The sequence below is a fragment of the Platalea leucorodia genome (genome assembly GCF_965183815.1).
Source record: "Platalea leucorodia genome assembly, chromosome: 23".
Lineage (NCBI taxonomy): Eukaryota > Metazoa > Chordata > Aves > Pelecaniformes > Threskiornithidae > Platalea > Platalea leucorodia.
The window spans coordinates 2,989,888-3,012,868 of NC_138845.1; the positions used below are offsets into that span (position 1 = coordinate 2,989,888).

A 22,981-nucleotide genomic window follows, 5' to 3' on the forward strand; every position below is an offset into this window, starting at 1 on the left:
ACCCAGGGAGGCGACGGGGAAATTCAGCCGCCGGGCTCCATTTTGCCCCATTTCAGCCTCATTTTGCCCCATTTTGGCCCCATTTTGCCCCATTTTGGCCCCATTTGGCCCCATTTTTGCCCCATTTTGGCCCCATTTTGGCCCATTTTGGCCCCATTTCAGCTCCATTTCTCCCCATTTTTGGGAGATCTCCCAAAATACCCTCGATCCTGTAAAAATAGCCTCAAAACAGAGGGACTTCCTCGCCCGCCGGCCCCGACACCCGCTCGGCTGTTTGCTTTACGCAGCAGGCAGCGATGATCCCCCCCTTATTTTTTTTTTTTCTTTAAAAAGAGCGTTTTTCAGTAAAAGGGAGAGGAAAAAAAAAATTAAAAAACGCCATTTTTCGATGCTGGCACCTCCCATTAACCTCAGACCTTCCCCCAAATATTTCCCCTGGCCGGCATGGGAACGGGGAGCAGAAAGGAGCTTTGTCCCCCCGGCATGGCCAGAAAAAGGACATTTTCTTTTTTTTCCCTTCTCACTTGTCGCTCTTTCATTTTATATTTTTAATATCAGGGTGGGTGCAGGAGGGGGGGGGGATGCTCAGTTCCTCCCCAAATGGGGTTGGTGTCGGTGGGGGGGACACCCAGCATCCCCTCAGCGGCCCTATTTTGGGGGAATTTGCCCCAAAAAAGGTGGTTTGGGGACACCCAGGCCGCAGACGGCGACCCCACAACCTCCCAGCCACCTTTAGGCTCAATAAACCCCCAGAACCCCCCCCGCACCCCCAAAAAAACCCCTCCGCGATCCCCAATTCACCCCTTTTCCCCTTCTCCGCCTGGGAATCCACCCCCAGCTCCTTTCCCAGCTGATCCGGATTCACCCGAAGCTCCAAAAAAGCCCTTTTTCCCCCCATTTTTGGGGGGGTTTCTCACACACAGCCCCTTTGTCCACTGACACCCCCCCCCCAAAAGGGGCTCTTCTGCCCCCGGCCCCTGACGGAAAGGTGGGCAGGGGGCCCTGGGGGGGGGGAGACGCCGGCATTTTTGTGAGATGATGTCAAATAATTCGCCCTCGTTCAGGCCCCCCGAACCCGGCCTCTTCCTCCTCCTCCTCCTCCTCCTCCTCGCGGAGGTTGGGATGAAAAGGCGACTCTTTGGGGAAGGTAGAGCCGCACAAAGAGCCCCTTTGAGCCTCCGGCTCGGAGCCGCCTCGCAGGGGGGGTTTTGAGGGCGATCGTGGTGATTTGGGGTTTTTTTTAGGGGGGGGGCAGCGTTAAGGCTGGGGTCCGGCGTGTTCCGCACCCTCTAAATGGGGGAGTTTTGCCCCAAACGTAGGGGTTTGGGAGCAGCGCCTCAAATCGCAACCATTCACCCCCCCCCCCCCCCTTTTCGCGAACATCAGCTCCCCAAAATATTTGGAGGAGCCTTAAAAAAAGGAGTGAAGCGACCCCCCCCCCTCCCCAGGCACAACCCTCGTACAAGCCATCGGAGAATCCCCGGAGCAAAACCAGCTTCGGGGCTCGGAAAACCCCCGGTATTGGGGTACCAAGACCCCCCGAAACCCTTCCTGGGCCCCCCCCCCCCAAAAAAAAGAGAGGGAACAAAGCTGCGGGCGCCGGGGCGGGGGGACGGGGGGCACTGGCAGACGCGCGCCCCCGCTAATGAGAGCCGTGATTATCCCAAATTAATGAGGGTTGGAAAGAGGCCGGCGACGTTTGCGGGGTCGGGGGGGGGGGGGGGGAGGTTTCGAGGTGTCGCGGGGGGTCGGCGGGGCCGGATAAAACCATCGCGGGGCGGGAATGGCCGCTGGCCCTCGGCTTTGGGGCCAAAGCCCGTAAGTTTGGGACAGGTGATGCAAAAAGCGCTGGGTTTTATTAGTCTAATGATGGACGTGGCCTCGATGCTCCGTTATTGGGGTGCAAATCGAAAGCGGGGGGTGTTTTTTGGGGGGGGGGGTAACACCGGCTGCCCCGTCACCCCGTGCTGGGGATGCTCTGCCACCGCCGTTCCCACTTCTCCCCATCCCTGGCTGCCGACCCCGGGGCCAAGCGCCCTAAAAAAGGCCGAATAAAGGCAAACCCCCAAATTTTAGGGGTTCAGGGTCCCCAAAGGCAGAACCCAACAGCGGCGGCGGCCGTGGGGGCAGGATCCGTCCCCGGAGGGGAACGGCGGGCGTTTCGGGAGCTATAAATACCTCCCGGCCGCCGCCGCCGCCCGCTTGAGGTTAAATAAACCGCCAGAAATAGAAACCCCGAATCCGGCCCCGGTTATCGCCCGTGCCGCCGGCCCCGGGGCTCCGAGCCTCTCGCCGCCCCCCCAAATCGCCCACCTGAACCCCCCGGGTGGGTGCTTGCTGCTGTATCCCGACGGGGTGAAGGGGCTGGTTTGGGGGGGGCTGGCTGGGATATGGGGTCACCGGTTGCTGGGGACACACACACACATCCCCAACCTCCATCTCCTGGGGACCCCTCGGCTGCTCAGAGCACCCCAAAGCTCATCCCCCCCCTTTATCCATCCCAAACCCCAAAATAGCCACCCCAAACCCCAAAACATCCACCTCAAACCCAAAAAGATCCACCCCAAACCCCAAATATCCACCCCAAACCCCAAGACATCCACCCCCAACCCCAAAGGTGACCCCCAAACCCCAAAGGTGACCCCAAACCCCAAAGGTGACCCCAAACCCCAAAATATCCACCCCAAACCCAAAAAGATCCACCCCAAACCCCAAAGATCCACCCCAAACCCCAAGACATCCACCCCCAACCCCAAAGGTGACCCCCAAACCCCAAAGGTGACCCCAAACCCCAAAGGTGACCCCAAACCCCAAAATATCCACCCCAAACCCAAAAAGATCCACCCCAAACCCCAAGACATCCACCCCCAACCCCAAAGGTGACCCCCAAACCCCAAAGGTGACCCCCAAACCCCAAAGTTGACCCCAAATCCAGGCAGGGCTGAGCACTGTCGGGGTACAGCCCCCAGCTCCAGGATCAGGGACCCCCCCAAAACCCCTCCAGCTCCTCACCCAAGGCGCAGGAGGGGGTTTCACCCCCTTTTTCCCCCCCGCCGGAGCAAAGCGGGGGGAATCGGGGGGGGATTCAGCACCCTTTGATGCCGGGGTCCCCCATACCCCCCCCGCCCCCCGGCAAAGGCCACCTATTTGGGGTGGCAAGGAGCCAGGGCCCCAAGCGCTGCCCCGCGGCGTCCTCCAGCCGCACAAAGCCGCCCTCTGTGTCCCCGGCCGGAGGATGCCGGAAAAAAAAAAAAAAAATAGGAAAGTGGAAAAAAAAAAAAAATTAAATAAATCAGGAATATAAAAAAAAAAAAAAAGAAATCCTAAAAGCGACGTTTCTTACGGGGGCCGGCTCGAGGGTCCCGCGGCTTGAACGGAGACCGGGCTCGGGGCAGGACGGGGCCGCAGGGGGGGTTTTGGGGGGGTTTGGGGTTGGGTTTTTTGGGTTTTTTTTTAATTATTATTTAATTTGGAAAGGGAACGGAAAAAAAGCAGCGGGGTCGCGAGGCCTAATGAGGCGGCGGAGGGATCAGCGGGGTGGGGGGGTGTGGGGGTACCCTGGCCGGGCGGCGGGGGGCCGGGGCTGCGCAGGGCCCGTCGTTAGGAGAAATTACGATCAGGAGTGTCGTGGAGTGTGCAGCCCCCCCGCCCCGATTTGTCCAGTTTGGGGACCAAAAAATTACACGGCGGTGGCATTTTGGGGGGGGGGGACAGTGGCATCTTAGAGGGACCGTCCTCCTGCCCCCAGCTGTGGGGGGGTAAGAGGGGAAACTGAGTCACGCCTGGCCCCGTCCCGCAGCGGGGCCGGGGTCCTCCCGGCATCGCCGCCCGGGCCGAATCCTGCATCCCGCCCGGCTCTGAGCTATGGGGGGGATTTGGGGGTCCCAGGCTGCTGGGGATGGGGAGGGGGTGCCCCAAATCTTCCCCCGAAGCGAACCCAGCGCCCCAGGAACTAAAAGCTGGGGGGAGAAGGGGAAGAGCAGGATTAATCCCCCGCCGGGTCCCCTAAATGCCAAGAATTGGACCCAAAGTTGAGCCCCCCCCCCCCCGCCAAAGCCTTGAGCACCCCCACATCGGCGTGGGGGGACCCCAAAACCACCCAGAGCTTGGATGGAAACTCCTCCCCAGCCACTTTGGGGGCTCACGGTCCGACGCACCCCCAGGGCGTCTGCCCCGGGGTTTTGGGGCACCTGCCCCCCGTTTCGGGGTACGAGGGGGGCCGCGGCAGAGGGGTGCCCCCTCCCCACATCCAGCCCGGCACAAGGGCGTCTGTGTCCGCACACGCCGTAAATCTGGGCCTCGGCTTTATAGGAACTCGCCTAATTATTTCGCCGGAGCGCCGGCAGCGAGGCTGGACAAAGTTTACCCAACAATGCGGATGCCAATCGCAACACGCGGCCGCTCGCTGCAGCCCACAAAGGGCATTTTTGTCCCCAAACAGCTTTTTTTTTTTTCCCTTCTTTTTTGTTTTTTGGGTTTTTTTTCCTAGCAGCCGTGATGGATTCAGCGTCGAGGGGGTGGGAGATGGACCGATGCTTGTCACCGTGTCACCTTCCGCGCCCGGTTGGGCTCGGGGAGGGGGGGGACGCGCTTTGCCGGTGGGATTTGGGGCGATGGGATGCCTGGGGTGGCTCGGTGAGGATCTCCTGGGGACGGGATGCACGGCACCCGGGCTTGGGCGTCAAGATTCCTCCTCCCCGGTCCCTCACGATCCATGTGGACACCGAGCTACTCCAGGCATGGCCTTTGGACCGCTAACGTCACCCAACCGTCCCCGCGAGGGACCTGGGGTCAGCAGCCCCCGAAACGGCTGCAGCCAGAGCTCGGTTTTGGGCTGGATGCTTCACCCGTGGTGAAAACCCAACAGAAAAGGGACCGGATCCAGCAGCAGCAGCGGTTGGAGGTACTGGGAGGAACCCCACGGCTTGGGGCCCCATCTTCCACAGAGAGAAGCTCCTCCACCCAGAAAGGCAAGGATGAGGCTAGGAAGCCCAGAGCGAGGTGGCCCAGTGGCCCAAGAGAAGCCCCTGGCCCATCCTCGCTCTACACCGAGAGCCGGCGATCATCTGTTTACCCGCTAAACCGAGCGGGGAGCCAGAAGTTCTCCGTCGAGGCACCGTATCGAGGTGATCCCGACGGTCTCTTGGCAAGGGGCTCGCTCCCCGTTTGAATCCGCCTGGTCCAGGTCAATATTGGAGCGGCTCGGCGGCGGCCGGAGGCGAGGCTGGAACCCGCTGCGGAAACCAGCGGGGTGCGGGGACGTCCCGCCAAGCCCCGCGGCAGAGGGCAGCCGGGAAAAAGGGACAACTGTGAATTTTCAGCAGATACAACTCCTGTTTTCCTCTTTTTGGGAACCCCGAAGGATGCCTAGAGGGGGAGGGAAGGATGAAGGGTCCCCGGGGCACGAAGGGACCACCTCGCCTGCAGGAGAGGAACAAACCCCGTTCTTTTCCGCAATAACCTGTGCCGTTTTGGGGCCGCTGCGTTTGCAGAGGCACGCTGCGCTCTCGCACGGAAGGGGATCGGGGAGCATCGCTCCCAAACTCCCCGGCGGCGAGCAGCAGCAGGCGGAGAAGCACCGGCTCTCCGTCCCGCAGCGCCGCTCCTCGTGTCCGCCCCGACACCCGCGAGGTTTTGCAAAGAAGCCCCCGGCAAACGCCATCTCAGGGGGAGACGGAGGCCTGGGGAGAGGCAAATCACGCCGTAAGGGCTTCTGGAGGCATGGGAGCTATAAAAGCTTGTTAGCGCGGAGCGGGGCAGGTAATTCCCGACTTCTAGGCACAAGCTTTGGGAGCAGATGAATGGAGCATTGAGCCCCGGGGTGGGAGACAGCGACGTGAGTATTTACAGAAGCCACGTGTGTGTTTGTGAGGAATGTCAGAGACGCTAATAACTGGCTCTTTGGAAATATCGGGCAAAAATCTCGCTCATGTCTAGGAATAAGGATACAGGAAGGAGGAAAAAGTCAATATGACCTGAAAATCCCCAGACTGGGCCGGCCAGGCAGGCTGGGCAATATGATTTATTCTATTAATAAGCCAGAAAGAAGGGTAGGAATAAATGCTGAATGCATTTTTGGTGGCCGCAGAGGGCTGGGAGCCGCGCGGCCGGGGAGGGGGTGCGAGCCTCTTCGGGGCACCGGCGCGGGCGAGGCACAAGCCGCCTTTGACGGGGCCATTTTCTCCCTGGCTTTTTTGGGAGCAGGGAGCCAAGGAAAACAAGGGACGCGTTGATTTTGTTCCCGGGACAGCGTAAGGGGCTCTTTCAGCCCAGAACTGCTGGTGAGAGCGGGGCGGCTGGAAGCTCCTTCCCCGGGGTGGGAAGGGACGAAGCCCTAAAGCAGGTTACTGGGACAGGATCCCCGTTCCCAACTCACCACCTCCAGCAAGCAGCAAAACCAAAGGCGATAACACCCGGCGCGCGACGGTAAAGGCCTTCTAACTCCAGCTCGCAGCAGCTCTGGCTCCTTCCTCCATCAAATTGGGCTAAAAGACCTCCGTATCGTCAGCGGCCGAGCCTGCCGAGAGCGATTTATTTTAACTAAAAGGTGAATTACGGAAAATAGCCTTGCCCCGAGCAAGGGCCGCTCACGAAGGGCGAGGCGGCGGCTCCTGCTGCAGGGATAGGGCTCGCACCTACTTGTATCGAAGCACGAATCGCGACAGACGCATAAAAAGAGAAAAGATCCATGATTCTTCTTCTTTCTTTTTTTTTTTTTTCCTCAGATCTTTACTTGCGGTAAAAGATAGAAAAAGGTAGTAAATGAACTCGGTATAAAACACACAGAGGGGAGAGGGAAGGGGTACAAACCAGCCTACAAAGAACACGACCTGGCGGGAGCAAGGGGCGAAAGGGGGAAATTTTGTACAAAACTACTGCTTACAGGTAGAGAAAAAAATGTATAAAATATCCCTCCCTATCCGGAGACAAAAATACAAAAAGTGGACGTTATTTCATTCTTTACTTATCCTTAAAAAGGTTATGTACAGGAGAGAAAAGGAGCAGGGTCAGCGGCTCGGGAAGCTCGTCCAACGCTCGCCGCTTCCTCCCACGTCGCGCTCGAGAATAAATTAAACCGGGTGAAAGCGCGGGCACGGCCCCATCCGAGAGCGTTCGGGGAGCCCGGAGGGGCGAGGCGCTGGGGGTAAAACGTTCAGAAGCATGGGGGCATCCCCAAAAATCCCGTTTTTGGAAGGGTTTAAGCGCTTCTGAATATTTTACTTCTTCCCCCCGCCCCGTGACGGATGGGGACGCGGCTCGTCCTCGAGGCTCCCGGGAGCCGCGCGGCGCTGAACGTACTCGGAGATACCTTTGGAAGCACTTCTCGATGACGGTGCCTTGCCTTCGACGCAACCTCTGACCTCGCGTCGGCCTCCGTCCCCAGGCAAAACATGTGCAAAATATCACGGGGAGAGAGGAGCGATTCATTCCGCTCGGCCGGGGCCGAGCGCAGGGACAGAGGTGGCAAGAAGCCGCGGCCTCGGCTCCTGCGAGGAGGCAAAGGCAGGGCAAGGGGGAGGGGGATAAAAAGAAAAACCCAACAAAAAGCCAACGCGCACGCAGACTTTGTTCTTTGCCGCTCCGGAAAAAAACGTTTGGAAATATATACAAAACAATTTGACGGTGCATCGGCTCTGCTCTAGAGTTTTGTACCTGAATTTCCGTAAACAGTTGATGCTAAAGAACTGGGAGACCAATTCCTCGGGCAGAAAAATGACAAAAAAAACCAAAAAAAAGTTACTTTCCGAGATCCCTCAGCTCCTCGAGGGATGCCCGACCTGCCTCCAGCCCCCTGCCCGGCTCTCCCAAGCCCAGCTTATCATCTTAGGCTAGGTGATAACGGGCAGAGTCTGCGACGGGAGAGAAAACGCTGGCTTTGAGGTCCGAGGGGAGATAATACAGGAGTGGAGGACCCATCAAAAACGTTCCTCTCCACGAAAACCTTCCCTACATCCACCCCCAAAGAGGTTTTTGCCCACCCGCCTTCGAGCTCTCCCAGTGCGCAAAGCAGCCAGAGCCATTAAGTGCCTTCCCCTCCTCTGAAATCCAGCTTTCCCCCCCCAAAGTCGCGCCAGCAGCTCGGCAAAACCGGCAGCAAGAGCTGCAAAAAGCAGAGAAATACAAGTTCCTCGGACGTCGGAAGCTGCCCCCTCAAGTCTCAGCACCTGAAATTGCTTGTAAAAATAGATCTTGAAATACAAAAAAAAAAAAAAAGGAGGAAAAAAAATAAAAGGCAAGTGTGCTTCTGAATATTTCTATTGCGCCTTGGTCCGTGAAGGGTGTTTTATCAAAAGGATGATGCAGAGTTCGTTTGCGCTGTCTTTGACTGAAGCCCCGGGCAGGTCCGCGCCTGCCGCGGCTCAGGCTGCTGAGCAGGGCAAATCTGGGCACTTCTGATACAATCTCGCAAGGAAGCGGCTTTCGGCACAACGGCATCATAACAGCTTGCGGTGAAGGATCTCCCAGGCCATTCGCTTTCGGAAATAGGGCATGTGTTGCTTTGGGTGAGGGGAAAAGGAGAGAGAAGAGAAAGAAAACGTACGTCAGCGTGTCTTTTGCTGCCGGACCATTTATCGAGCGGCCGCTCTCCTGGGTGCGGCTAAGAAGCGGTGCCTTCCTTAGAGGAAAATTTACTTTCTGATGATTGAAAACAGGACAGCGGATGAGATCTAGGTAATAACGTAGCTCTGGTGATATTCTCTAATAATTAGAAGTAAAATATTCACGCGTGGGATATTCCATGGAGGCTGACAACGTTAAGTAACACTGAAATTCCCCGGGATTCGGGCTGCAACGCCCCACTTCCATTACCGTTATAACCGCGTCCCCTTACGGGTTTGTGAGCTTTCCCCGGCTGCACGGGCGAGGTGCTCCGTGGGTTTGAGCACCGCAGAAGACCCGAGGACGGCTTTAGAGGACCGATTATCGCGTGGCGTAAAGAACTGCTGCAGCGCCTTGCGTCAGCTCTACCCAAGGAATCAGAATCACAGAATCGTCAAGGTTGGAAAAGACCCTTAAGATCCTCGAGTCCAGCCGTTAACCCAGCACCGCCAAGTCCATCTATACGTGTCCTCGAGCACCACGTCTATCCGTTCTTTAAATACCTCCAGGGATGGAGACTCAGCCCCTGCCCTGGGCAGCCTGGGCCAGGGCCTGACAGCCCTTTCGGTGAAGAACTTTTTCCCAATACCCAACCCGACCCTGCCCTGGCGCAGCTCCAGGCCGTTCCCCCTCATCCCAGCGCTTGTTCCTGGGGAGAAGAGCCCGACCCCCCCGGCTCCAGCCTCCTTTCGGGGGTTGGGGGAGCGATGAGGGCTCCCCTCAGCCTCCTCCTCTCCAGGCTGAGCCCCCCCAGCTCCCCCAGCCGCCCCTCCCCACCCTCGGGCTCCAGCCCCTGCCCCAGCCTCGCTGCCCTGCCCTGGCCACGCTCCGGCCCCTCCGTGTCCTTCTTGTGGCCGGGGGCCAGCACCGAGCGCGGGATTCGAGGGGCGGCCTCCCCAGTGCCCAGCACGGGGGCACCATCACCTCCCTGCTCCTGCTGGCCACACTGTGCCTGATGCAAGCCAGGATGCCATTGGCCCTCTTGGCCACCTGAGCACACTGCTGGCTCGTGTTCAGGCGGCTGTCAACCAAGGAGCAGCAGTACGATCCCCACGCGGGCTGGGGGCACTTTGAACCCACAGAGAAGGAGGCGAAGGGCGTTTGGAAAAAATCAGAATACGCACAACCGAGTGGGACGTGCCCGTCTCTCCCCGAGCACGAGGGGCACGGCAGGGCGGGGTTTACCTGCGTGAAGTTGATGGGCTTGTCTTTGGTAATGCAGTCGGCGTATTTGCAGGCAAACATCCCGCAGTCGCTGCCGTTCATCTGCTGCGGGATCTCCTGTAACGAAAGGAGACAAACCCAAACGTCCTTTCCAGAGGAGCCAATCCTCGCTTTTCCAGCTTCTAAGGATGAAGAGCTCCAAGCGAAGGACCTCTCTCAGGTCCAGGTCTGCACGGATGGGCGAATGCCAGCGCCGAGTAAGGGGAGATGAGGACGGGAGGGTGGGCGGCAGGAATTAAGGGGGCACTGGGGCACCCCTGGCTCAGGAAAACCTCCCTACTTCCACGTAGGTCTAGGTGGCAAATCTGCAGCAAAGCAGCCCGCCACTGGATTTGTTCACCCCTGGAGTCACCACGAGAATGCATCCATTGGGAAAACCAGCCAGGAAAGGCGCATCAGGGCCAAGACCAAAAGCAAGGAGCGAGAGAGACCCCTTCTCCAAACCACTCCCTGCACAAACCTACCTGACTCTTCTTACTCAGCAACGACCAGCCATTAGTGTCGAACTCTTTCCTTTTCTTGTCCAGACTTTCCTGTTTTAAGTATTGCCTGTAGGAATAAAAGAACAAAGAAAGCTTACTTAGAGGAGCGGGGGAAACCAGCCAGTACACCATATGTCAGTTTACCTAAGATGTCCTCTGCCGTGTTTGCAGAATTAATGCAAAATGGAAGTCCAATATTTTCGTCTCAGTATTGGCCATTTTCAAAAGGGCTCTATAGACCCGGGCTTTGAGGCAGTCAAAAGAAGGACCAAGCAGAACTGAAAAACTCATCCAAAAAAAGTACCTGCCAAGCAGAGAGTCAAAACCACAAATAAACCAGCGAGAACACATCTAATTCATCGGAGAGTGACTCACGGCAGAGAAAAGCTCAGCAGCCACGGGGCCGCCCCAACAGGCTCCTGTGAGCCGAGCGTTACAGTCGAGGGGAGACTGGAGAGCTGAACCGACGGCGTGCTGTGAACCGGTGCCTCTTGTCTTTTGAGGCTCTTACTTCGGATAAAGGTAGAGGGGAGCAAATTTGTCACAACCTTAACAGCATCCCAGCAGCTTTGGAGCAATCGCCCTGTGCGTAAAGCATCAAAAAAACCCACCACAAAGCTCCTCGCCAGGCTGGTGGTGGGTTCAGCTCGCTGGCAGAGGTTCTGCTGGAGCTCTTCTCCCAGGTTTCCCTTCCCCTCTTGATCTGATTTCTTCTTACCGCAGATGGCAAGTGCTTTCAGGGAGAGGCAAACTAGGAAAGATGACCCTGATTTTCCCAAATAAGGCCCAAGAGTTGGGGCTGGAGGGGAGGCAGCCCTGGGAAAAGCCAGACCACCGTCCTCTCCGAGATGCTCTTACAGGGATTGAGTCAAGCGGGGAGCGCAAGCGGGAGGAGGCGGCAGCCGCGGCCGGTGTGCAATGTCAAATACCTTCAGCGGAGGGAGAAGAGCTGCAGAGCCAGTCCCATTCCAGTTCCTAGAACTGGAGATCAAGGAAAGCTCGCGGGTACTGGCCCATCTCCTCTGCCCAAAGAGGCTTCCACCAGTTTGGCCTAAATTATAGCACTGGAAGAACAGAAAAGTGGGGTTTTTTTTTCATGCCTCCTTGAAAAACTTTAGAAACTCTACCAAGACCACGCATAAGCACGCCCAAGCAACTGCCACACGTTTTCCTTTGCGGATGTGAACACCTTAAACCATTCCCTTCACTGGGAAGGACGGAAAGGGGAGCTCAGGAAGGACACAGACATAAAGGTGGAGAAGAGGGAGCCCGAGGAGACGAGCCGATGGGCCCGAGACACTCTCAGTGGCCCTAAAGAAGCTGCTCTCTGTCGGCTGCTGGCGTCATTAAGTGACATTCAGCTGTGCAGACACCCTCTGCTCATCTTGGTTATCAAAAGGACCAGGAAGATCTACAGAAAGCATCTCCTTCCCATTTGGCACCTTCTCAAAGCCCGAGGAGCCTTCTCACCGTCGCGGCTGTGATCAGAAAGTTTGGAAAGGAAAAGCAAGGGATTAGATGCTGCTGGCTCGAACGGAGGGGTCAAGAGAGCAGCTGGCGCGGAGAGGGAGGCGGGTTTGGCCGCCAACGCGGGGAGATGTGCCATCTTTCGGAAATCTGATCCGCAAAGACTTGGCTAAATCGCATCTTGCTGTTAGTAAACGCTGAGATGCGATGGGAGAAGGGGGCGATGCGACCTGCAGATGAGCCCAAAAGATGTGGGGTCGAACTTGCTGCCCCGGTGCCACTCAGGGAACTTTTCTCTGTTGTAATTTTAAAGAACTGTGCAAAGAAAACTCTCCTGGGCTGAAGAGTCCCTGAAACACCCAGGGGCCGCTGAACCAAGCACTCGAAGCGGCAGCGGAACCACCCAGCAACCTCTGAACGCAGATACAGCCCCAGTGCCTCTAGAAAATCGCCAGAAATAGGTTTGGCTGGATGTAAGAGTGTCAAGGAGGGGAGTCTCCCTCCTGGCAGCCCCCCGAGACGAGATCAGGTCCAGACAGGCGCTTTCTATCAGCCTTCATTAGCTGGCCGCACGCTCCCAGCCCGGTTCCCCGGCACAGGGTCTGCTGGCTGCCAGCGACTGCTGTAATTGCTCTTGGGAAGCTCCCTGCTTGGCTGCTTTGACTCGGCTGCGGTTTGGACAAGACAAGATCAGCAGGGGGTAAATCTCAGAAAAACCCTTTCGCCGAGCACGAGAAGTCTCCGTATCCCACCTCCAAATAAAAACCTAATGGAGGGAGGAGAAACTCCTTGCAACGCGTTCAAAATCAGGGTGAGCTGAGCCTCCAGCGCAGTGGCTGGAGGAAAGGAGCAGACTGTCTGCACCACAATACAAACACGGCGAAAACGTTAATTAAACGGCCTCATTTCAATTGCAATTAAAAAAAAAAAAAAATCCTGGCAATTACTGCCTACTACAGAACCCACGTGAATCCTCAGCTAAAAAAAGAGCAGCAGCACACGGCCCACTCTGTTCTGCACGTTGGAGACGGAGAGCGAAGCTGTGCAGATAAATAAAAGGATGCATCGCACGAGGAACCGGGACCAGCCTCCAAGCAACGTCTCCGCACGGCCCGGGTCTGCACATACGGAGCGGGGGCGGAGAGAGGATCCGAGCGCGAGACTCGTCTGGCAGACGGGGAAGAAACGGGTGAAGTTTAAATGGTGCCGGAGCTTCAGCAGATAAAGCCATCGGGTGGCTTCTGCACATCCAGTTTTATCTCCAGCTACCACGAGCCGCAGCTGCAACGCTGACACGTGCGCGGCGGCCAAGAAATTTTGGAGTTGTTTTCTAGAAGAGCTAGGAAATAACTCGCTACGCGCAGTTCACGTTAACTGTGACCATCACCTGTGTGGTTTCCTAAAAGCAGCCTCCGGCAATCTAGCCTGCACCCGGAGATCGGCGAACGTCAGACACGTCGTGTAAGAAATACGGCACCGGTCCTGCCTGGGTAACAGCCTGAACCACCTGAAATGCCTTGACTTCAAATCGCGAGACAACTTCGGGAGGCAGAACTTAATTGATGAACTTTGTCAGGACCTGAAGGAGAAAAAGCTTGACGGGGAATTTTTAAGCGGAATTACACGCCGAATCAGAACTCAACATGCCCGAGATGCCCCGTCACATACAGCAGGCTTTTAATCTCCTTTTCCTAAATCTGAAAATGGATTTTTGCCTTCTACGGGGCTTACGCACACACACAAAAACCTGACCAGGTGCCTCAGGGAATTGTTGAAATCAACTCCACAGCATACTGCTAAATATCTGAAAGCCTCGAAGGAAAGGGCGTGTAAAGGTGAGCGTTTCAAGCGCTGCTGCTAGCAGGAGATAAGAAGATTTCGCAGGCATGAGTCGCTTCGTGCACTCTACCCCCTAAGCTTTCCTCCAGCCTTGGTACACTAGAATCAAGTTTTTAACTAATTTTAACAGGTTGGGTTATGTCTGCTCCAAAACACAGACCCGTCCAGCCGAGCTGAGGTACCGAGCACCGTGTTCCCGAGGAGAAACCCCATAAAAACAGAGGCAGCTTTCTTCAAACCCTCTCCAGGTCTCACACCCGAGTTGTGCGAGAGCCCAGATGCTGAAACAAAGCACGGCAGCCACCGAACCATCAATGTCTGTGGTCTCTCCTCACTCCTAGCCCGGCCAGCGGCCCTCGTATTTAATCAGTTACCTTCCCTGCACCTCAGTTTCCCTCCTCTGTAAAGCCTGGCTAACGGCACGACACTCACCACCTTTAGGAAGCTCTAAAGATTGAAAGCATGAAAGGGTCACTAACCATGAATAGGACCTCCGTCCCTTCTTCCCGGTGTGATCCTCCCACTGCATTCAACCAATAAAAGCCTCCTAAAAGGAAACAGAGGGAAAACAATTACGTCCAGGGCAACAGCGACCTGAAATCCCGGCTCTCTACCACTCACCCTGCGCGGCCGAAACACCTTGTATCCTCTGGTACTCTCTACTACCAGTTTGGGGGCCTGCTTCCTCATCCCAGACCCCTAAAGGAAGCACGGGCAGGACTCCCGAGCCCCCCTCTCACCTCCCAGGTGTTTTATTTCACCAGACGTCCACGCCTTTTTTCCTCGGAATCAAAGAAATTCAGGCTGAAAGGAACCGATTTCACCCAGACCATCCCTGCCCCAAGGCAGGCCGGCTCTGCTTGCACCGTTCTCGAACGCCGAGGCACAAACCACACAGCGAAACGAAGAGACGCTGCCCTGAGCCATTTCCAAAGATTTTATACTTTTCCTTTAGGCCAACATCACAGAACAGCGTGGAAAAGGGCAACGGCTCTTTTTACAGTTATTTCAATAAACCCATTGCACGCAGACCGCAAAGCACCTGAACTGGAAAACAAAGGTGCTAAACGGACTGGAAACGGCATTTGTCTGCTGTCCGTCTTTATCGTTATTCACATGCCTTGACTGAACGAGCGACGCCTCCGCTGCCACACTCAACCTCACGCCAGAAGACTCGGGAATCAGCGTCGGAGCGAAGCCGAGACGAGAAACAGAACCGACGGCCGACCCCGGGTCAGCGACGGAGGAGCTGGCGACTGCGTTTCGCAAATCCCTTTGCAATCTGATTTGTATCAAGCCTGACGGCCCTACGTGACCAGGGACCTTCGAAAAGAGGGGGTTTTTCACCCCTGCCCAGAAATGAGCTCATTTTTAATCGCGCTCCATTCAGGAGCGGCTTCCAAATATGGGAAAACAGTTCTGGATTTGACATGGAAGCATCTCTCTTGTAGAAGAGCTCGGAGAGTAGGCAGCCAGCTCCGCTCCCTCCTGGAGCATCGCTCGGGGTGGGAAAAGCAAGAGTTGCTCTGCAGTTTGAACCCAGGAAGAACGACTTTCAGCCAGCGCTGGTTCGGAGGCACGGCACGGCGCGTAACGCCCCGCTGGAACTCAGCACAGAAGAGACCCGTGCGAACCTTTATCCGCGGCCTGATGCAAGGGAAGCTCCCGCGCCCTGCGCGTACCATCGCGCTCTCCAGAATCTCCTTCTTGAAACCGAGGGCCGAGCTACTGAGCTGATCTTTGCCACAGGCGGGAAAAGCTCCCACCTGGAGGAAGGGGCCAGGAGAGGCCGTTTCTTCAAGCAGCTGCAGGACAAGGGAAGGATCCCTATCCCTCAGGGTCCGAGGAGCTGTTTTCCTCCTAAAGATGATGCCCAAGACTCTCTAAGACTGGTAAAGCCTGATGTCCTTAACGGAACGGGTCTGAAACCTGTCTACACCCACGACGGTACCACCAGCCTCGCTGACAGATCATCCGGGAAGAGGTGAAGACAGGGAATCGGCACAGGACCCTCTCGCAGACCAGCTTTGTAACCGCGGGCCGCGTCAGCGACGCGTAGTGAAACACGAAGCGTGAAAACCAGGACGTTCCTCCGAGTCTTCCGTTCAGGACCCGGAAAGGGACCGTCCCTGCGGAAGGGCTGTCGCTTCCAGAGCGAGATCAGAAGCTCTCCGATTTTTAAACGGGCACAACTCAAATAAATGTTACTCACAACAGTATCCTGCAGGCTTCGCTGTTTATTCCACCCATGGAGTCATAATAGGTGATGGTTTTTTTCCTGAAGTCTACAACCTACACAAAGAGAGATTCGTTAATAACGTGCAACACAAGGAGCTCATCTCTTTGCCAGGACACACGCTCTGCCGCTAGGAAGAAGCGTGTTTAGACCATTTCACAGCAGAGAAGGATTTCGGAGGACTTTTAACACCCTTGGTACAGCCCTCCCCCAAAATCCCCCCTTGCTGCTGTGTTATTTAAGCACTTGAATCTCGAAATCAGGCTCTCCTCGGTAAAACACAAGAGCGCTCTGTTATCCTCATTGTTAGAGCTGCAGACAGACAGGTTTACAGAGGTTCTGCTCCACCTGATGCGTCCTGGATCGCTCAGTACGCACCCAAGTCCCCCCCAGCGGGGTTTTTTTGGGGGCCCCACGCCCCATTTCCACACCACGGTCCACCCGCGTGAGCGTCGCCTTTCCGGGCACCTTAAAAACCCTCCGAGGAGGTTTGACCGAAGGAGGTTGACACAGGCTGAAAAGCCACGCGCGATCCGTTACCGCACGGGTGCCAGCGGCCGAGAGAAGGGAGGGAACAAATCAGGGGCAGGAGGCAGGGAAAGCTGTGCGGTATCTGTCATCTAAATCTCTCTGAAACAACCCCGTGGCAACGTCTCTAAAGGCGAGTTTGTGGGAACGTGGAAACGAGATCTTTCTCCGGAGAATAAGCTAGCCTAACGTGACCTTCACAGCTCTCTATTTTTTCTTTAAAGACTAGAAACCCACCAAAAAGTCGCAGCGATCTTTTTACTCGCTCTAGACTTTGATTTTAGCCACAGGCACAAACTCCCCGCCCCACGCACAAACCGCATCGCTCAAGAGCTGTGAAATTTTAGCCTCGGTCACAGGCTAAAATAAATAGGAGGACCTGCTCCAGCTCCGCTCTACGGTGAATAACTAAAGCACTCACTGCTAGGCACCAATGCACTCCCAGATGAATAGGCACCAAGAGGAGATCCACAGAGAAGACATCCACTTTTTTAGTCCACCGTTTCACGGCTTGGTACCCCGCCGTTTTTAATTTGGTAAAAAAGAAAGTATTGAATGCATGAACCGCCGGCAAACCCTTCTCTTTGCTCCGCTCCATCAGCAAATTCATGTAGAAATTAATTATCTGGGAAAGACAAAGCATTCAGGGCATGTTAGAGTGTTGACACTTCCGCATAAGGTGCTCTGCCCCTGTGCAAAATTAGGTGAGAAACTGGTTTTGCCTCCACCTGTTGCTCTGAAGCCCTGTCCCTGGGGGGGTTTAAAATAGCTCAACAGCCTTAAAACCTTCAAAAATCCAGAAAGATTTAGGAATGCAGTCTTCTATAGTTAAGATTCACTTTTTTTGCCCCCCGATCGTGTCCACAGTCACTCCCCCTCCTCCCAATATTATGATTTCTTCAAGTGCCTGGTCTACACAGGGCTTTCTCCGCAGAGTAACTGCTCCAGAGCGTGAAGCGCAGCCCGCACCTACTATTCACTCCGATTTCTGTCGGCTCGGAGAAGGCAGACACCTTTCTTTGCTTCAACCTACTTCAAATTGATGAAGAAAAACGTCTGAACGGCCCAAGGCAGACTCCTCACCTCATCGTTGAGCCAGTTGAGATTATTGAGGGTCTGAATGTCTTTCCGAGTGATCGTTAAGCGAAAAGCTTCACTGAGGACCTCGTCCTGGTTCCCACCTCGGAATACGTTCTTTATTTCCTTTTCCATTTCCTACGGGGAGGACAGAGACGGCGTTGGAAGGGAGAGTTCCTGCTACTCCTGTCACAAAGGCTGGATTCAAACCCAGCTTGAGTCTTTGCTCCTCGAAGGAGAAACTCGCTACAAAATGTCCATGGCAAAAGGGAACAGCTATCTGTCTCTGTGCCTGGGTTTCAGGAACTCACCTTAATATTTAGATCTTTTATGGATATAAGCGTCTGCTTGCGTACACCAGCTCCAAGCAGACTTACCTCGGTGATTTCGGGGAACTCCTCTTCGCCGTCTGCTGACTTAGCATCCTCCTTCTCTTCGGGGACCACCGTGACAGGGATCTCCTTCTCAAGGGGAACTCGAAGATTTAAATCCACCAGATCCTGCACGGAGTGTTCCTGTTCCTGCAACCGCTGAAGGAGAGACCTTCGGGTTAGCTGGCGTCCGAGGGAGCCGCCTCTGCGGAGCTGCGAGGGAGCTACGTGGGGCCAATTGTTCCAGGAGATGCGGAAAGGGGCACGGAGGGGGAGCGTTTACCCTGGCCACGACGCTACCCAGAGCCCTGCCACGGGAAGGGGAAGCAACGAAGACACCAGCCCCCAAAGGAGTCCATTTTTGTCATTTTTCCATTTCCAGTTTGCTTCCTATTCTGTGGTTTAACATTCGGACTTGCACAGACCGTTCTTTCCGTAACCGCTCTCCGTTACCTGGCTTTGCAGCTGTAAGGCCAGCGCTTTCTGCTCTTCGATTTGCCGCCACCTCTCCCGAGCTCGTGAATCGTAGACGCTGGTTCTGAAAAGCGCGGTTTAGGTGAACAAATCAGTGTTTATTTCTACACATGAACGCTCACGACACGAAAAAAAGAGGAAAAAAGCCATGTACTTACAGTTCTTTGATCCACAGTTCTGCCTGGAAGAACGGGAGGCTAGAAAGGGGGAGAAAGGAGAGGTGTAAGTGGTCTCCTTCACTTTGCGAGTAAGTAATTGCCTGAAAAGCGATTTGTAAGTATTATCTGAGGACATCCTTACTGCTAGAGCGATAGTAAGGGCTACGGACAGATCTGCCAGCGATTTGCAGCCAGGTCTCGAGAAAGAGGTTTGATGCATCCCACTCAAGTTCCTGTATCTACAGCAAACCTCGCTCTCTTCACGAGACATTCAGAAAGCCACCGGTCACCTTCTACTCTGCATTCTCACCTCTCCGTGGAATTAAAAGAAGCTCATGTAACCCACCCCTCCCTCCAGATACCGTTTTACAGCCTCTTACCTCGGTGCTGGGGTTCTGGAATCCTTTACTTTCAGCAAAATGACAGAGTCTGATCCTAAAGAGCATAAAGTTTATGGAACGTTGTTAACCTCACGATTACTACCCCATTCCACAACGGCTGCAGGAGCCCAAATACAGAGCGGGAGGGAAAAAGTGGGTTTGCCACATACGTTTAAGTCGATTGCCAGGTTTTGGGGGGTTGTTTTGGGGTTGTTTTTTGTTTGGTTGGGTTTTGTGGGTTTTTTTTACCTTCAGACTGCGTGTTAGATGCTGGTAGATTTTCTTGCTGATGCTGGGCTGTGGAGTTACCGGACTCAAAGATATTGGAGGGGTAGCTGGGGGTGGAGTAGAGCGACGGTTTGTGGGACGGCTGCTCCTGCGCTGCGAGGACGCTGGTTGCCGAACTGGCTGGTGCAACGCTGTGAGCTTCAAACAGCTTTGAGTTCTTGCTGGGGGTTTCTTTTACTACGGTTTTGCTGGAATTTGAACACCTGGACCTAGGAAGAACAGAAAGTAAGTTCCCAGTGAATACATGTGGCGCTGTCGGCTGGGGAAGAGCATTTTACATACTCACAGGTGGAAGGGGAATAGCGAAGAGGGTTTGGACGTGGAAAATTGTTTTCCTGTGACCATCTGAAGCAACTGCCTGTAGATCTCTCGCTCTTCCTCTCGAACAGTCTGCCGGGAAACAACCAGATATGTCTAGTCAACAGGATTTCAACAAAGACACTGTGAACAGCGAGCAGAAACACGCGGAAGTGGAATTTTATTGGGGAAAGCACATCCAGGGGTCTCGAAAAGTTCAACCATCAGCCTTGATCAGACCAACCGTGGCTGAAGGCTGAACGCGAGCAGAGCCGAAGCCAGCTTCTGCCCGGCAGAAGGAGCGAATCCAGCACAAAACAGTCGGTTAGAGCCGCCTCGAGCACTTCACGGCGCCCAAAAGAGATCTCCTCAGAAACACCCACCCACTCCACCGTCTCCCAACCTTTTCTTTACCTCTTCCGCCGTGCTGATGAACCGCCGGGGAGTTTTCTTGGGGCTAAGCAGGCTGCGGCGACAGGGACCGCTCCAGGAAGGGCTCTGAGCGGGTTTGATCGGAAAAGCTGACGCATGGCAATGGTGGTTTGATTTCCCTACAAAACTGTTGGACGTCCCGCTGCGAGGAGAGAAAGAAACGCTTTTATTTGACTTTCTGCTTGTTTTAATCCCCAACCTCCTTCTCCCTCATCCCCAAACCCCAGCCGACAGCCAGGCTACCCAACCGCCATCAGAAATTGGTTATTTTACGTGCGTTTTAGGAACCATCTCAACGCCGAAGGCTGGCGCTCTCCATCAGCTTGATCCGAAACCATTCCCGAGGCCTGTGCGGCCAAACAGATGCCACCAGGTGGCACTGCGAGGCCGAGGAGCCACAGCCCGGCAACACCCGGCCAGACCTTCCCGCCAGATCCACCCGCTCCCGCTTCCATCCAGGCACCACAAAATGGCTGAACCTCGCCTGGAGACACCGCTCGCCGCGTTTTTATTTATCGATACCAGCAGATGCCCTCCCTCGCCTCGCTTCTCCCTCACTCGGGCTCGCCCAAGAGCCCAGGAAGAAAATACGCGGGGCGATTTAGCATTTCTCCCCTTGAAATTAAGTTTTCCCTATTTGCAAACAAACGTTGGCCACCGCGGGGATTTTCAGGAGCCATAAAGACTTGACCTGGTCTGGAAAGCACTGGAGCAGCACGAGTTTATACCAGCTGCAAAACCAGCTCCTGCGCCCAGCACCGCGTGCGCTACCCAGCACATTTTCATCACAAAACGACGGTTGCTATTCCTCCCCCAATTTCCCAGCGGCGTAACGACGCTCCCGCTCTCCTCCCAGCGCTCCCCGTACGCTCAAAACCGACCCGTTACCCCGCTACCTTCCGCGAGAGGCAGGTTACGCCACGCTGTACCCTCTCAAAACCAGCGCTCGCGCCCTTTACGAAGCATCTTTGCCACAGGGAGGTTTATAAACACCGAAAGGCACCTACGGACCCGGCCAACCTCGACCCACGCCGCTGTTTCCACCCTGAATTCGCTCTGTATCGATGGTTTCTGCGGGTCTAATCCCCACGCGAAGCTCCCGCAGGGCTCTGCGGGGAAGGTTAAACGCGGAGGGGAGCCGTACGCACCTGGGGTTTTTGCGAGCTTCGAGGTAAGAGCCTCGGCTCACCCTCGGCTTCTGCGGCGCGGAGCTCAGAGGGGGAACCAAGCCCCGCCACTGCCCGTTGGCGCTGGAGCCAAAGGCTCGGGGCTCCCCCGCTGCCCGGTAGCTCTCGGGGCAGGGGATTTCTGCAGGGGAGAAACACGGCAGCGGTCAGTAAAGAGCCAAATCTTCCTCCCCCCGCTGCTGGGGGAAGGGAACGGCCAACAAACTGACGCTCCAGGGCGGAAAACGATGTCTTACCTGGGCTGTAATTGAGAGCGCAGGATGCGTTTCCAGCGGGGCAAGCGAAACCGCTGATCTTGTTGGGTAAAAACTGTGCGGAAAGATCGCAGCTTTTTATTAGAAGAAAGCCGAGCTCGATCTTAAACCCCCGGTGTGATAAAAGCACGGGGGGGGGGCGGGTGTGAAAAGTTACAGCTCCTCCCCAAACACATCGTTATCAATTAGTAATCACGGATGCAGGGTAAAAACACGCCAGCGGTGGCGTGACGACGCAGCCGAGGCGTCACTCGCTCTCCCGTCCCCTCCTAAAACCCGCTCTGCCGGCGCGATGGCAGTTTTAATGAAAAAAAAAATAACCGACCGCCGTTTTCATCTCGTCACAGGGCAAAACATCAGCCCCGCTGCCGACTCCTTGGGACGCGACCGCGGCGTCAGGATACGCGCGGGCGCTTGCCGAGGCCGCGAGCCGAGCAGGCCCAGGCGGGGGTTTACCATCCGCGGGCAGATTCCACGCGTGGTTTCGGTTTTACGCCGGGACCTAACGGCGCAAACGGGGCCCTCGCAATGCGGAAGCGTCGGGCGTGAGCGAGACGGGGCTGTCAAACCCCCCCCCGGCGGGTTTTAACTCAAGGCTCGGGGGGTGCTGGGGGGAGAGACCCTGCCCACGGGCGCCTCCGCCCCGCGGGGAGCCACGGGAAGGGGAAAAGGCAGCAGGAGAAGCCCCGAAACCCACGTCCGTCCACCGCGACGGCGAGCGGGGGGGAAGCTCGGCCGCCGCAGCGACCCGGGGAGGGCGGATCGGCCGGCCGCCGCACCTTGCCGTCGGGCTGGGAGAGCGGATCCCGCGGGCCGGCTCGGGCGGGCAGGGGAAAGGCCTTGAAGACGGAGCCGTGGTTGGCCCGCGCCGCGTCCCGGGCCTCCATCCTCATGGGCTCCGCGGCCGCATCTGGGGAAGAAGAGCCCCCGTCAGCCCCCTCCGGAGGCGGCAGAGGAGAAGCGGCGGAGCGGGCTCCGTCCCGAGGAGCCGGGCCGGCTCGGAGAGCAGCGGGAGGCTCCGGTTTTCCTTCTAAAAACGAAAATAACGAGAAAAACGTCAGGGAAAGGCAGGGCCCCGCCGGTCAGCGCCCGGGGCGGGCTGGCGGCAGCCCCGGGGGTCTCGCCGGGCAGGGGGAGCGGCTGCCGGGACCGGCCGAGGCCTCCCGGCCCGCACCCCCGAGGCGGTACCGCCGCCCCGCACACGCCGCGGCCGGTGGGGGACCGGTTCGCCGCCCCGGAGCCGCCGGGCGGGGCAGGCCCAGGCCCAGGCCCGCCGCCACCGCTCCCGCCGCCCCCCCGGCCCGGCCCGGCCGCCGTACCGGAAGCGGAAACGTCCCGAGGGCGCGCGCGCTTTTCCCGGACTCGGTGGCGGCTGCCGGCAACGAGGCGGACGGAAGCGGAACTGGACGCTGAGAGCGGCGCCGCCGGAAGTGACGCCGGAGGGCGGGAGACGCGCATGCGCTGTGGGGTTTGGAAGGGAGAGGAGGGAGCCCCCTGGCGGCGCGGAGGCCCCGGGAGTGGCAGCGTCACCCTATGGGGGGGGGAATCCCCCTATGGGGGGTGTCGCCCTATTGGGGGTGTCGCCCTATAGGGTGTCCCCCTATGGGGAGGGGATCCCCCTATGGGGGGTGGATCACCCTATGGGAGCATGTCACCCTATAGTGGGTGTCACCCTATGGGGGGTGA

General features: G+C 56.6%; 1 protein-coding gene across 4 annotated transcripts; it reads right to left on the minus strand.

The window, feature by feature from the left end:
- Positions 1 to 6,454: 6,454 nt before the first annotated feature.
- On the minus strand, positions 6,455 to 22,311 carry SENP1 (SUMO specific peptidase 1). 4 transcript variants are annotated; one of them, XM_082332301.1, is made up of 16 exons: positions 22,075 to 22,311; positions 21,278 to 21,350; positions 21,003 to 21,162; positions 19,837 to 19,996; positions 19,412 to 19,515; positions 19,087 to 19,334; positions 18,838 to 18,892; positions 18,458 to 18,496; positions 18,279 to 18,363; positions 17,832 to 17,984; positions 17,461 to 17,592; positions 16,799 to 17,002; positions 15,826 to 15,905; positions 10,290 to 10,374; positions 9,787 to 9,882; positions 6,455 to 6,517 (listed from the first exon to the last, which is right to left on the minus strand). In XM_082332301.1, exons 1-16 carry the CDS (start codon positions 22,186 to 22,188, stop codon positions 6,476 to 6,478), a joined length of 1,830 nt encoding a protein of 609 aa, XP_082188427.1. In that variant the 5' UTR covers positions 22,189 to 22,311; the 3' UTR covers positions 6,455 to 6,475. The 4 variants fall into 4 exon arrangements, 3 of the variants coding, with proteins under 3 accessions (XP_082188427.1, XP_082188426.1, XP_082188425.1); XM_082332300.1 differs by lacking the exon at positions 6,455 to 6,517 and adding an exon at positions 6,671 to 8,498; XR_014230414.1 differs by lacking the exon at positions 6,455 to 6,517 and adding an exon at positions 14,093 to 14,160 and having other exon boundaries at positions 9,828 to 9,882.
- Between the last annotated feature and the right edge of the window lie 670 nt (positions 22,312 to 22,981).

What these genes read in the sequence shown, in the direction of transcription:
- SENP1 (XM_082332299.1), bottom strand. Translation starts at nt 22,188, where the DNA reads ATGAGGATGGAGGCCCGGGACGCGGCGCGGGCCAACCACGGCTCCGTC. An exon ending in TCTCCCAGCCCGACGGCAAG is followed by an intron (nt 21,351 to 22,074) that starts GTGCGGCGGCCG and finishes CTTTCCGCACAG; the next exon opens with TTTTTACCCAACAAGATCAG. An exon ending in CGCTCTCAATTACAGCCCAG is followed by an intron (nt 21,163 to 21,277) that starts GTAAGACATCGT and finishes TCTCCCCTGCAG; the next exon opens with AAATCCCCTGCCCCGAGAGC.